This window comes from Mytilus californianus, unplaced genomic scaffold, assembly GCF_021869535.1.
Source record: "Mytilus californianus isolate M0D057914Y unplaced genomic scaffold, xbMytCali1.0.p SCAF_10, whole genome shotgun sequence".
NCBI lineage: Eukaryota > Metazoa > Mollusca > Bivalvia > Mytilida > Mytilidae > Mytilus > Mytilus californianus.
The window spans coordinates 1,400,981-1,415,515 of NW_026262582.1; the positions used below are offsets into that span (position 1 = coordinate 1,400,981).

Sequence of the window (14,535 nt, forward strand, 5' to 3'; positions counted from 1 at the left end):
TAAGAACATTAGATTAATTCCGAATTCCATCTTAAATCAATTGTTCATTTAGGTAAAAAAAATAATGTTAATACCTTTGGCTATTTTCAAAAAATGTTGACTAAATACCATGCAGACTGCAGTTTACACGCACATTCACTAAGTACGTATTTCTACGGCTAACAAAATTCATAATCGTATCTTTTAATTTGTTTAAATTTATTTCAGTGTTTATTTTTCAAACGTTTTATGTAAATAATTTTGGATCAACATCGAGTCAGATCAAATTATAATTTATTAAATTATTATTTAAAAACTGAAACATGCATCCAATCTAAATTTTACGCCTATTATCACCTATATAAAAAAATTAAACAGAACACCATTCATGTTTTATATTTAAAAAAAAACATATACGCTAAACGAAACTATGCACTCCAAGAAACGATGTACGCTAAACGATACGATATACGCTAAACGAAACGATGTACGCTAATACGCTGAACGATACGGTATACGCTTAATGAAACGATGTACGCAAAACCATACGATGTACGATAAAAGGGCGCTTATGTTACCGTTTATGGTATGGTTTATGGTATATGGTTTCGTTCGTACATCATTCGTTCAGCGTCCGTACAACGTTCGGTCAGCGTTTCGTTTGCATTCGTACACCGTTCGGGCAGCGTACGTACATCGTTCGGGCATCGTCCGTACATGATTCGGGCATCGTTCGTATTGTTAACTTTTACGTTACACGGACTGTACGTCCTACCTTTGTTATACACAAGAATAGGGTGCCCACGTATTATATGTTTAGTCGGTAACGAAGATTTATGTAGTTTGTATTTACGTCCTACCTTTGTTATACACAGAGTTATATAATGACAATTATTTCTGTCTGATATGACGTAGAATTTGGAGACATCGGAAATAAAAAAAAAATAAGAAAAAAAAAATAAAATTCAAAACTCTCTGATTATTAACCGTTTAATGCTGGTTATAATATACCCCGTTACTTTATTCTACCACCTCAATGTTCAATGAATATATAAAGAAAGAACCTTGACCCTTAAAATGCAGTGCGAATAATATAAGTTTTGTCATTTATATATAAAAGACATTTTGTGTATGGCACTGGCCCATTTTTTCTCAGAGTACCGCAACTCAATCATTTGATCGAAATACACATCGCTATGTAAAAATGACTTTCTATGATAATAATGTTGTTATTTATACAATATACAATCTTTCCAATCCAGTTACAAATGACGACTTTTTGAAAGTGACGCCATCAGATCTACACCTACGTCGTATGTCATTATTGTTCAGTAAAAATGAAGCCAGGGAAATAACAATCAAATTAGGATTGTCGACCAAGGACATGGATAGCATTCTAGAAACTGAAGATTCAAGGAAATGGAATTTTGAAGTTTTGAGACGATGCAGGGATAGTATTTTGGTTACTTTTAAGCATATCAAAGAAGCTGTGGAGGAAAGTGGCCAAGAAAGTATCCACATACTTTGCAAGGTAAACACATTTTGATGAATCACAAAATTTAGTTAGAACGTCTTTGCCCAATCCCTTCAATTTATTTGTTTTCTGATTTCTTACTTTGTTCTACCACTTTCCTGTCGATGTACAAGACAATGATAAACTATAAAATATAAAAAAAAAAAATATAGCTATGGTATTACACCATGTACATTGCATTCAATTTTCCGGAAACTAATACCATAACATTTATTTCTATGATCACATTTATTGGACTTATGTTTTGTTTCTTCAAAATAGTACTGCCTTAATTTATCAAAATAAAAATATGCTTCGGATAATATGATCACAGTCGAAGTCATCTAATAGTAACTGTTTTTCCCCTTGTATTACAGCTTGTGAAAGGCAAATCTGTTGATTTTGGTGAGTTATTAGACTCCAGTATTTTCCTAAGCCTGTATGAGCATAGTGATAGATAAGTATATCATTATTGCAATCCCTCGTTTTTTCTCTGCGTTTATTGTCTCCAACAAATCTTGAGCTGAGTCCCTAAATTCAAATTTATTCATACGGTGTAATTTAACATGTTTCATAGGTCCACTTTTGTACTCAATTGAATTCAATATTTTCATATATGAAAGATCATTTGATAAGGTTCTGCATTGTCTATAAAATGTCCATACAATTTGCATTGCAACAAAATTGAGAATGGAAATGGGGAATATGCCAAAGAGACAACAACCCGACCAAAGAGCAGGCAACAGCCGAAGGCCACCAATGGCTCTCCAACGCAGCGAGAAAACCCCGCACCCGGAGGCGGTCCGCAGCTGGCCCCTAAAAGTGTGTACTAGTTCAGTGAAAATGGACGTCACACTAAACTCCAAAACATATAAATGAACTAAAATTAAAAAACATACAAGACTAACAAAGGTCAGAGGCTCCTGACTTGGGACAGGCGCAAAAATGCGGCGGGGTTAAACATGTTTTGTGAGATCTCAACCCTCCCCCTATACCTCTAGCCAATGTAGAATAAAGAAACACATAGCAATACGCACAGTAAAACTCAGTTTAAAAGAAGTCCGCGTCCGATGTCAGAATAGGTAACAAAAGAAACTAAGCAAATTGACAATGATACATACATTAACAAAGGACTACTAGCAGTTACTGACATGCCAGCTCCAGACCACAATTAAACTGATTGAAAAATTATGTCTTCATCATATGAAAATCAAGTACAATCCCTCCCGTTAGGGGTTTAGTATCATACAATCATAAAATATATGATAAGAACATAATCCGTATCATGCCAACAACTGGTTTTAGAATAATAGTGTTTATTTCCGATGCAAAGACCCTATGAGAGAATCAACAATTATTAGTTCAGAATTATATACACAGTTATCCTTTATTTGCATATCTTTGATGAACTATGCTCTTTTTTAATTTTGACTAATAATCAAATATCTTTAAACATCACAGAAAAGGAAGCAGATAAATGGGATAAGGTACTCACAGAGGAGCACATTGACAGATTGGCTCCATTGGTTGGAAATAACTCACTCCCGTTCCTGATAGAACTTGGAATGGAGTTTCAGACCTGGGAACAGATCGCCCACAGGCAAAATGAACGAGATTTGGTACGACTGAACAAGGACATTTTAGAAGAATGGAGGTTCAAGTTTTGCAAAATGCACAGTTTGAAACCAACTTTGAGGAATATCGCAAGTGCATTCATTAACATTGGCAAAAATGTACAAATCGTTGAGAAAACTTTATTAGATTTGTTTTGACTGTTATCAAAATAACTTTCTTCTGTTTGCTCCGGGTGAAAAACGAGTGCGCAATTCTCAGAGAATATTCAACTTTATGAAAAGCATTAATAATTCAATTTTAACTGTTAATTCAAATAGATAATTCAAAGAAATATGACTATATCAATATACATATTTATTACTTTGTGAAAAAACGTTAATTTAGGTTAACCGTGTTTAAACATTTATGGTATACTGATCAATAAAGTCTTCTTTCTGTTTGAAATATCACTTTTACGTCTTGTAATATCATAAATTTGATATAGTTTAGTGTATACCATGTTTTTAATTTTTATTGTATCTTTTTTTCTGCTAGTTCGCTTATTTTCTTGAAGTAACTCTTAAAATAAACAAGGCCGTACAATGATTGATATAGTTTATTGTCCAAACTGAATGTGTTAATTGTTCTAAGAAGCATTTTATCAATAGAAATAGTAAATACAGTTTATGGTCATAACTGAATGTGTTAATTGTTCCGAGAAGCCTCATATAAGTACATATATGCATGTATAATATAAAGGTAAAATGTATATCAGCAATGTTGACCAATACTTTCATAGTTAAAATCTATCTAAGATAGACACTGTCCAACAAAATCAAATACAAAATTCTGCTACATAGACAACATTTGTTGCTTGATGGAATTATTGGCTGCAAGTTTAAAGAACAAATACTTCTTTTAATGTCAGTATCAGTTAGACACTTTAACTTTGCAGTCTGTATTAAAACATTTACATTTTACACTTGTTTACACAACATTTATAATTGGTCGAATATCGGTCTTTTAATGCATACGCGTTTGAAAACATATTGCAACACATTGTTTAACAAGAATCTCACGAAAACTTTACCCGGAAACAAATGAGTCCTGGTATGCTAAACTCTATTAGTGTGTGACCTTGTTTTTCTTAAAATGCAAATGCACTCACTAAAAAGGAAGAGTGAGCTTCCTAAAGTAGTTAAATCTGACAATGACTTAATGTACCTGTCTAAATATGATATGATTGCTGAATTTTCATAGTTTTGTCACCTCAGAATTAATTTTGGGAGAACATATGTATCTATGAAAACATTTCACAGAAAGAATATCAATTAGTACACAAACTCTTTTCTATGAATGAATAAAATACCAGTCTAGTTTACTGTTTTTCTCTGGAAAAAAAAGTGTATACGCTTAAATACGCTAGCTGACAGCAGCATCATCGGCTGTAATATCCTTGATATTATGGATACCATTTAAAGAAAACATTTGTGTACGTTCTGGGTTTTTTTAGTACAAGAGATATAATTACATTTATTATGTTCCCCATTAATTTGTCACATCAACTATCTAATAATATCAGAACTAATATGTTTATTGATTAAAAAGGAAAATAAGCATAACATCGAATGTTTTTGAGTGCCTTATATGCGAATTTCAATTTTGCCCGTGGAAAATAATCGTAGTAATTCTCAAATCATATACTTTTAAAAACGAATAGATATCGGTATATTTTAATGACAGGATCAATAGCATATAGTACAGGGTCATAATAAAATATAAGAAAAAGCTACACGCTGGATAGTTTTAAAAAAGGAAGTAAAGATATTAGCAAATTGCTTGTTTGTCACAACTATATGTTATAACATCATAGTGATCATACTTATCATTAATGAAAAACAGAACACAATTTAAGATTTATCACACATTTTTTTTTGGTATTTCGTCTATTGATTGGATGGTCGGTTTATGTTTTTTTTTTGTTTTTTTTTATTTATATAACAGCTACAAACATGGGACAAAAAATTGCAAAAAGAAACAGTTAATGTGAAATCTTATTCATTCCGGGATATTCTAGGCTCCATTTATTTTAGAAACATTTATGAACATAAGGAATAATAATCACCTACAAAAAGCACCAATACAGTATGTTAACATAATAAGGTAACAATACTAACTATTAGTTAGTGTAAACTTTATTGGTCTGAAATCAAGTATAGTCGTGTACATTAATACACCAATGTACACGACTATACTTGAGTTCGGACCAATAAAGTTTACACTTACTAATAGTAAGTATTGTTACCTTATCGTGTTAACATACTGTATTGGTGCTTTTTGTAGGTGAGTATTCATTATGTTCATAATTTCTTATTATGTATGTTGTATTTAGAATGTACAGTGTAACTGTATGGTATTACATTGCTTATGACTCTAATGATTTGTTCAATAGTACTAAAATATTGCATGTAACTTCATGTTAAATATGACTAATAAACGCCTGGTTTTTTCAAGTTTGTGACTATCCTCTTACAACTTTGTCATGTATACATTATTGTGTTTCAACTATTTGAACATGTTCGAAGACGTTTGAATTTTCTTAATTGCTTCGGGGGAAATTGTCTTTGTTCTATATTTGCAGAACTGACAATAAACACTTCCCCTTACATTTTAACATATTTTTTTACTACTGCAGATAGATTTAAAAAAAATGCTTGATCGTACGTACTCTGATAACAAATATAAATTTCCGGTTTTCGAGTAAGTTTTCCCAAGACGAATTGTTTTGACAGTTATTAACGTTTTCACCATTTTTGTTTTGCTTTTTTTTTTGTACACATAATGTAATGTTCATGATTAAAGACTAATATTATCATATGCATACTTCAGAATACAGTTATTATTTTAGTACCTGTAACGTGAAAATGTTTGTACAAAGTCGTAGCTTGCTTGCCCTGATTTTGCCTTAACTAGAACATATATGTATCTATTTTCCTTGAACAAATAAAAAAACAATGGCAATAGGTTACATATGGTTACATCTTTCAAGGTTACTAATGTGTATTATTTACCTTACCTTCTTTCAATGTTGCATTATTATTAAAATAAAGGTTTAAGTCATGTGCTTCTGGTTGGTAACAGTTGCTGCTCCGTCAGTTGCAACAGTCGAGTTTTCATGCTAGTTGGTACAAATCTGGGATAAATCGAATTCACTAATATAACCATCAGGGCAACGGGGATGGGATTGTTGTTAGGATAAGTGGAACATACCTACAGTAATATGTGAAAAAGGTAAATCTTAACATTCAACGAAATCATGATGGCGTTTAATTATTAAGTTTGCGTTATATTTAATGTATTCTCTTAAACCTTTTTTTAATTGGTTGTATGATGGAACTTAGCATTACGCTAAATGACTGCTAAAAGGGGGGGGGGGGGCGTATATTATTCCTCAAATGTACAATCTTTGGTTTTTTTTTTAACTATACCACAATGTTATAATTCTAAGAAATAGCTTTTTCTTATTGTGTTGCAATATCAGCAGCTCTGGCCACTTATATTATACACAGAATTGTAGCTTTTGGATGCGTTAATCAACATAGCTTTAATTATGACTATACATGATGTATATTAACAAGCTTATAAAATAAAAAAATGGTGTTATTCATTTTCTTCTTGTTTTGCTTATTATGTAATCGCATTAAATGTGCATTGACCAAAATAGAAAGAAGAAAAACAAACAGAACGCACAAGTCCATGTCCAAATTAAAATATGAACAATGTAAATCAAATTAGTTATGTTTGATGATGTTATGTTCATACCTGGATGTGTCTTGATTTTATGTATGTTGGATGTTCTCGTAGTGATGTACATCATTTCATACATCAACCTTCAAAAAATTATTATTTTAATTAACAACATAGAAGACAAGCTGACCCACCGTAATTTGTGTTTGTATTTTTAATTTCGTGAACATAATACTGAAACAAGATTGTCATTGGACAATTAGGTTTGATTTACACAAAAGATATACACAAGAGTCTTTATTGACAATTTGAATTAGGGTCTTTATCGACCTACTTCAAATGTTTAAATCCGTGACTTTTGGCATTGCTTATTAAGTTCACACAAATATTTACAATAGTCTTCATAAACAATTTTATTTTCACTCTTTTCCACACATTAAGAGATACCTTTCAACATTACGATCATTCAGTGAGTTCCTTCGTCTGGATCACATGTTGTGGTTCATATTGGTCGCTCTTTCAAAATGTGTGGTACCCCGTTTGTATATATCAGAACATACCATTATTGACTAATTAATAGTGAGCATTTAGCTTTGCTGGACCGATTAGATAAATGTTTTACTGCAGCCGGTTTACTATGGAGTGTCAGCAGCATACGTGAATTCCCATTACATGACATAGTTCTTTCCAATTCTATTTCTAGTTTTGCATCGATGCTTGCAGTTCCTTGCAACCAGATTCAAATTTCGATTAGCGAGCTTCGTTTGATCTCATTTATTTCGGGTTCCCTCTTATTGACATGTTACATCGTATAACCTTGATGAAACTTCTTGTATCTTGTCCCTCGCTAAGATTCACATAAACATCCCTACTGCTAATGTAATTCAACATTACATCACAATCCTGTCCACTATCAGTAATGTGCGTCACACTTTCTGCAAAGTTACATCTACTCCTGTATGGTCCTTAGCATGTACTGACTTCCCACATAACGTCTTTTATTTGTTTGGTGGTAACCTGCGCAAATTAAGGAAAAACCTGTTCAACCTGATAAAGAAAAATTGTTGGTTGTCCTATAATATTTGAAACAAGTCATGCATAATTTTGTTTTGCTCCAAAGTCACCTTGGATTTATAAAAAAATACTTTACTAGAGCAATATACAAATAAAGTGATGTGGTATGAACGCCAATGAGACAAACAAATATCAACTAAAGTTCAAATAAAGTGGGTTTAAGCAATTATAGGCAAACAGAATTCAACAACGAGAAAGACATATACCGTATAGTCGGCTATAAACGTCCCCGACATAAAAGAATATAATGCATTGCAAGTGAGAAAACTAACGGCCTAATCTATAAGTCTTCTTGCCGACTTGTTCCTTTATTCTTATGATACTGACTTCATACAGGAACTTCTAAGGAAGAAAGAAAAAAAATTAGCACCTAAGATCACCCCCAGTTTTTGGTGGGGTTCGTGTTGCTTAGTCTTTTGTTTTCTATGTTGTGTTTTGTGTACTATTGTTTGTCTGTTTGTCTTTTTCTTTTTTAGTCATGGCGTTGTCAGTTTATTTTCGATTTATGAGTTTGAATGTCCCCCTGGTATCTTTCGCCTATCTTTCACCTCCTTATGGGAAAAGTTGATAATCCCAAGATTAATGTTGATAATTCCAAGATTAAAGTTGATAATTCCAAGATTAAAGTTGGAAATTCCAATATTAAAGTTGATAATTCCAAGATTAGGGTCGACAATTAGAAAAAAAATAAAAATGATGGCCCTAATACGCTTCTGTAATTAACATATAAGATGTGGTTAAGTCAGAGATAAAAAGAAATGAATGCAAGTTTTTCAGATACTCAGACCCTTATAAATCTTTATTATTATTAATGATAACACGGCATAGCCCTTGTCAGCTGATTTTTTTCAGTTTGTTCTTATAGTGTGCTCTTAGACTTCTATTCCAGGCTAGGAAAGAGTTTAGCGCTTCTTAACATTCAAACATGTTTACCCCCATTACCAAACACATGTATTCTGTTTTTGCCCGTTGTAAGTTAGAATTAATTAATTTAGTGATTGCCATTGGTTGCTGTCTATCATATTGATTTATTTGTTTATTGTACTGTACATAAATCAAGCTGTTGTTTTTCTATCATCTGAAATATTTCATCTAATAAATGTATGCTTAAAGGTGTCTTTTCTATCAATGACGCATATTTTCAGCATCATTGATTTTGAATATTAGCCTCTTTACTGTAGAGAATCAAAGAGCACAGACTCGGGACATAAATGCAAAGAATCAGGGCACATTTTCCAATCACCAGCACAATACCAGGACAATCTTGTTTTGTGAATAAGAAATTACCTTGCGATGTAACTTTTACATATTGGTAACTTCACAAAGCTCCGTACAGACACCGGTGCATTGCCGGCTCATCAACATGTTCCGCGAAGGAATTGTCCGTTAGATTAAGGTGTAATACCGCCAAATCATAGTACCTCACATCCGGTTGCATACGAAAAAGGGTAAAAAAAAATATTCCCTTGAATTTGAAAGTTGTAGGAAACTAATCATACATTTCATTGCAGTAAAAAATACCTGAGTCATAAACATATATCTTGGGTGTTTCAAAGCACCCTTACTTTTTTATTTGGCGTTTCTATAGAATATTTTGGAAACTTGAGGTTAAATGGTTACCAAAGCTTGTACACAGGAAAAAAAGGAGTGAACATTTGATTGGTTAACTTCCAGTGATGGTTAGTTTCTTATATGCAATGAAATGTTATGTGAAATGTTGTCTATAGTACTGGACAGGATAAAACTTTACTCATGCCAAGTAATTCTTTATTTTGAACAAAGATAAATTCAGCACATTTTTTTGTGCAAATTTAACAAAGATTAATAGGGGAAAATCAATGGTGGTATAAAGTAATATCACAAAAATACTGAACTCCGAGGAAAATTCAAAAAGGAAAGTCCCTAATCAAACCTTAACACAAAATTGTGTCTGCAATGAAAAAGGGATTACAGAATTACTGTGACACTGTTTACTCGCGTAGTGGCATTAACAATATGTGGATTCCTAAGAACTCAACAGATCTTCTGAACATTTTTTTTTAAATATCTGTCATTTACTGAAATAGAATTTATCATCCTTTACACAACAATACCACATGAAAAGTTAAAAACCCGTCTTAACAAAATGATCCACAATGCTTTCCTACATAAAAAAGGGTACCATACGATATAAATGTATTGTTGTGGGATATATAATTGTGCATGTTTTTTTTTAAAGAGCATACAAATTAAACATGCTACATCGAAGAACAAACGATCAGTACGCTGAGTTTCTCATTGACAACGTATTTGATGAAGTTGGAGGTCGATTTTTTCTGCAGGTTGTCGGCATTCTTATGAGAACCAACTGTGCGCCCCTCCAGTCATTATTTTCTTATTTCCATTAGTCTTCGGAGTTCCTTCAGACACTTTAAAAAAAACAAGACGATCAAAGAAGCAGTATCATTTTACTTCAATTACAGGTATATTGATGATGTTTTTTTTTCCATTTACAATCCAAACTTTTCTGATTGGGTCCCATTAACATATCCTCATGAACTACAGATTAAAGAAATCACTGATACAGCTTCCACCTTATTTCTAGACATTTACTTCGAATTTAACAAAAGCGCTCATCTCAGTATCAAAATATATGACAACGAGACAATATCAATTTTAAAATTATAATTGTTTCCCACTTTAGCTGCAATATAACAACTTCATCCGTGTATGGAGTATGTATCTTCAACTGAAGAACTTGCAACTGCTTCGCAGACTTTGTAAAACGTCATCGGTGTCAGAGAAATAAAATATTCAGCCATGGTTTTGTCAAAGAACGTCTCGTCCTCGTTCTCAAAAAGTTAATTGGAAAGTACCAAGACCTAATAGATAAATATTCAGTGTCTACTTCACAAACAATACAAGATAGTATTGAGTTAAAGATTCTAGGTGCTGAAATTGTTTCTCTTTTTATTTACTTTACAGTTTTCCCTTCGTGCCATTTTGTTTCATTTGTTCGCTTGACTTTTGACGTGACTCGATATTTATGCATTCCGCTATCGGGTTTATGAATTTTGGAGAGTCTTCGTGTTTGCTTCGGACGCAAGAGGATTTTACAGTGTTGTTCTGTTTTGTTTACCATTGTATTTATATTTTACTTAATTTGTACTTATCGAAAAAGTGTATACAATATACGGCATGTACTATCAACTACAAAAACTGTTTATCGGCGTTTTTGTCAATATACTATCATGCAAGAACAAAAGAAAATTTGTCAGCGTCTTTGTAAAATTTATGTATCCCGTCATACTTTGAACGACAAAATTATTTTATTTTATTAATATTACTTTTACTGTTAAGTCTGTGTTTTGTGATATCCATTTGGCGTGACTCTGTACTTATGTATCCAGTCATACTTTGAACGACACATTTTTTTTATATCTACCTGTGTGACGTCAAACGCGCGATTCTACGCCAGTACTTAAAACCTTCCATCCTTTATAAGTGGATTTTACATAGATAAATAAAATCGTATAATAAAAAAGAAAAATAAGGATGTTAAATTTGATGTATGCCTTTTTGTGCTTCTTTGTTACATTTGTTTGTTTTATAGTGATTTAGATGATAACACAATGTTGACTGTTTTACCTCTATTTTTGACATTTTTACCTATTGTGTCTGTTTGTTTTGTTCACGCATCGTTGTCAATATAATGGAGTTTGATGCGATTGTCATACAAGTGAGATGTTTAGCTAGCTAGCTATAAAACTAGGTTCAATCCATCATTTTCTAAATGCCTGTACCAAGTCAGGAATATGACAGTTGTAATCCGTTCGTTTGATGTGTTTGAGCTTTGGTTTTGCCATTTGATAAGGGCCTTTACTTTTTGAATTTTCCTCGGAGTTCAGTATTTTTGTGATTTTGTTTTTTACTAAAAACTTCATCAACCTTTTTGTTGGCTTTATTTGTATGTTTTTTTGAATGTTTAGTCAGTTGTATTGTATGTCTGTGACGTATGTTAACACAGATCTGGTTGGCTGCCGGATTTCAATTGTTGTCACATTTACCATTTACGTCTGTTTGTGTTGCTTACCCAATTTTGTAAATATAACGGAACTATATACACAACTGTCATACAATTTGGAGGTTTAGCTAGCAATAAAACTAAGTCACCATTTTCTTCAGAAAATGTCTGTACTAAAACAGGAATATCACAGGTTTTTTTTTCACTTGTACCGAGGGTTGATCACGTTTGATTTTTCCGTTTTTTTGTTTATTTCCCCTTTTGCATTTACCTTAGAGTTTGGTATTTTTGTGATACTTTTTTGTATTAGTAAAATCTTCACCAACAGGATGGGTGTTTAAATGCCATTGTGATACAATGTAAACAAATCCACCAACAAAGAAACAGTGCCAGCACAGAACATACTCTCGCAGAATAATTTAACCCAATGTGAGTGATGCTCGAGACAAAATATCTGAAAATCAACAACGCATTAAAAATGAATAGTTTATAAACCAATACTGGTTAACTAAGGCTCAGATAATGTTGCTGCGATGTTTGCTTTCGCTTGCTATCCATCGTAGCATACAGTTATAGGAAGAGGAGAATGACAAAAGTATTAACTGAAGTTAATTTTCTAAATGACATGTAGTTAAAAATGTATTTCAAAGCACGGGGAAGAACAATACTACTGTGCATACATTATATACTTGTACGTTCACAGAAATCTAAGGTATGAAACATGTCTGCCTTTATCCAAAATTCTCTCTTTTTCTGCTTGCATTTTAAAGTGCTGACATCTATCCCAGTTTGCAATACCTACTCATTTGATATATATATATATATATATATATATATCGCTTCATGTATTTGCTCTCGTCCTAAGTATACGTGAGATATCTACCACTGGACGGTAAACATACAACACATCAATCACTTCAAGATATGCAATGGTTTATAAAACAGAATAAATCTTGTTTTATTTATAAAAGTTCCCTCAACAATAATATACTAAATCATTTAAATTAACAAACTCCCTCTCTACATGTATCAACTGACTTTGTTCTGTAACAGTTTCCTTACAATGTTGTCTAGTCCAACATAACTAAGATTATTTATATCCCTACTACTAACAGGTGGTTGTAACACGTAAAACAACACGGCTATTACACCTCCCATGAATATTATAAACTCCATCCGGGTAAACATATCATGACTCGTGGACGATATATCTGAAATTAGAACATAAAATATTTATACTAAGGTACATTTACTCATGGATAGATTCTACAGATAAGATGTATCTGAAATTAAAACAAAATCGTGATTGTAAATATGAATGCATGTGCTCTCCAAGGACCATGGCAACATTAGAAAAACACATAAAAAAACACATACACAAAGCTTGATTTAAGTCACAATTTCGTTGATATACCATAACTGTGATAATTAGAATTGTAAACTTATTTTTTTTATGTAATTGTCAAGGAAATGTGTTGATCATGTTCTCCGATCAACGGTAGTAAACCTGAATTATATTTTTTCTAAATGTTGCGTACTGTGCTTTATAAAGATTTTTTTAGTTTATTGGGTTGTAACCGAAAATTCAAAAAAAAAATAAACGAAACAAGAAAACCAATAGACAAGCATACAACAACTAACAAAAATACTACATTTGAATTGATTTCTTGAAATTCTGTCACTTCAATAATTTGGTATGTTTTTATATTATAGACCTCGGCAAGCGACTTCATGGAATTTTGATTTAAATAGAAATATTTTCAATTTCTTTATCTTGGCAGGACAAGCCGTTTCTTACCTTTAAATTGTGTTTTTGAATCGTCTTGTTGCTGTAGCACGTGCCAGACATATGTTGCAATCAAAACACAAGTACCCAAAAAACCTGGAAGAATGTTTATCGATTCACTTTCTAATATATGATGCAGTAGGTATCCCACCATGCGATACCCGGATGTCTCTGAAACTGTTTTTGTACATATCACGTGATTGTATAATAAGTATAACACTGTCACAGAAGCTAAACCAGACATAGATGACACAAGCATAAACGTTCCCAAGTTAGAATGATTCGTGAATTCTAAAACGGGCACCATCACAATAGTTCCGGCATAAATATACCAATAGCTCTCAGACGTAGTGTGACCTTGATATTTTGATCTTTAAAATGTTTCAGGCATATCAGCTTTAACACAGTTGCAAATACAGAGGAAAACGATAAGTAATCTATTCTGTTCATGGTGAAATCTGTATTTACACCGTGCGTTACAAACAATGCGCCTATAAACAACAGAACAGTGGTTACCATAGTGATATGCTGTAATTGAGATCCTATACAAATAACTAGACAGATCAGTACAATGATTGACATAAGAGGTGAATATATGTCTGTCCCTCTGTCTCCAAGAGGGATAATGTTGTAATATTTCAACAGACCACTTGATAATACATGCTGTAATTGAGATCCTTTACAAATAACTAGACAGATCAGTACACTGATTGACAAAAGAGGTGAATATATGTCCGTCCCTCTGTTTCCAAGAGGGACAATGTTGTAATATTTCAACAGACCACTTGATAATACATGCTGTAATTGAGATCCTTTACAAATAACTAGACAGATCAGTACAATGATTGACATAAGAGGTGAATATATGTCCGTCCCTCT

General features: G+C 32.5%; 1 protein-coding gene across 1 annotated transcript; it reads left to right on the forward strand.

The window, feature by feature from the left end:
* Nucleotides 1–797: 797 nt before the first annotated feature.
* Nucleotides 798–3,905, forward strand: LOC127717451 (uncharacterized). The gene is made up of 3 exons (XM_052223090.1): nucleotides 798–1,510; nucleotides 1,870–1,897; nucleotides 2,954–3,905. Exons 1-3 carry the CDS (start codon nucleotides 1,184–1,186, stop codon nucleotides 3,262–3,264), a joined length of 666 nt encoding a protein of 221 aa, XP_052079050.1. The 5' UTR covers nucleotides 798–1,183; the 3' UTR covers nucleotides 3,265–3,905.
* The last annotated feature ends 10,630 nt before the right edge of the window (nucleotides 3,906–14,535 follow it).

Excerpts from the sequence above, each read along its gene's own strand:
- LOC127717451 (XM_052223090.1), top strand. The coding sequence starts at position 1,184 with ATGACTTTCTATGATAATAATGTTGTTATTTATACAATATACAATCTT. Across the intron at positions 1,511-1,869 it reads GTATCCACATACTTTGCAAG|CTTGTGAAAGGCAAATCTGT; the intron begins GTAAACACATTT and ends CTTGTATTACAG. Across the intron at positions 1,898-2,953 it reads AGGCAAATCTGTTGATTTTG|AAAAGGAAGCAGATAAATGG; the intron begins GTGAGTTATTAG and ends TAAACATCACAG.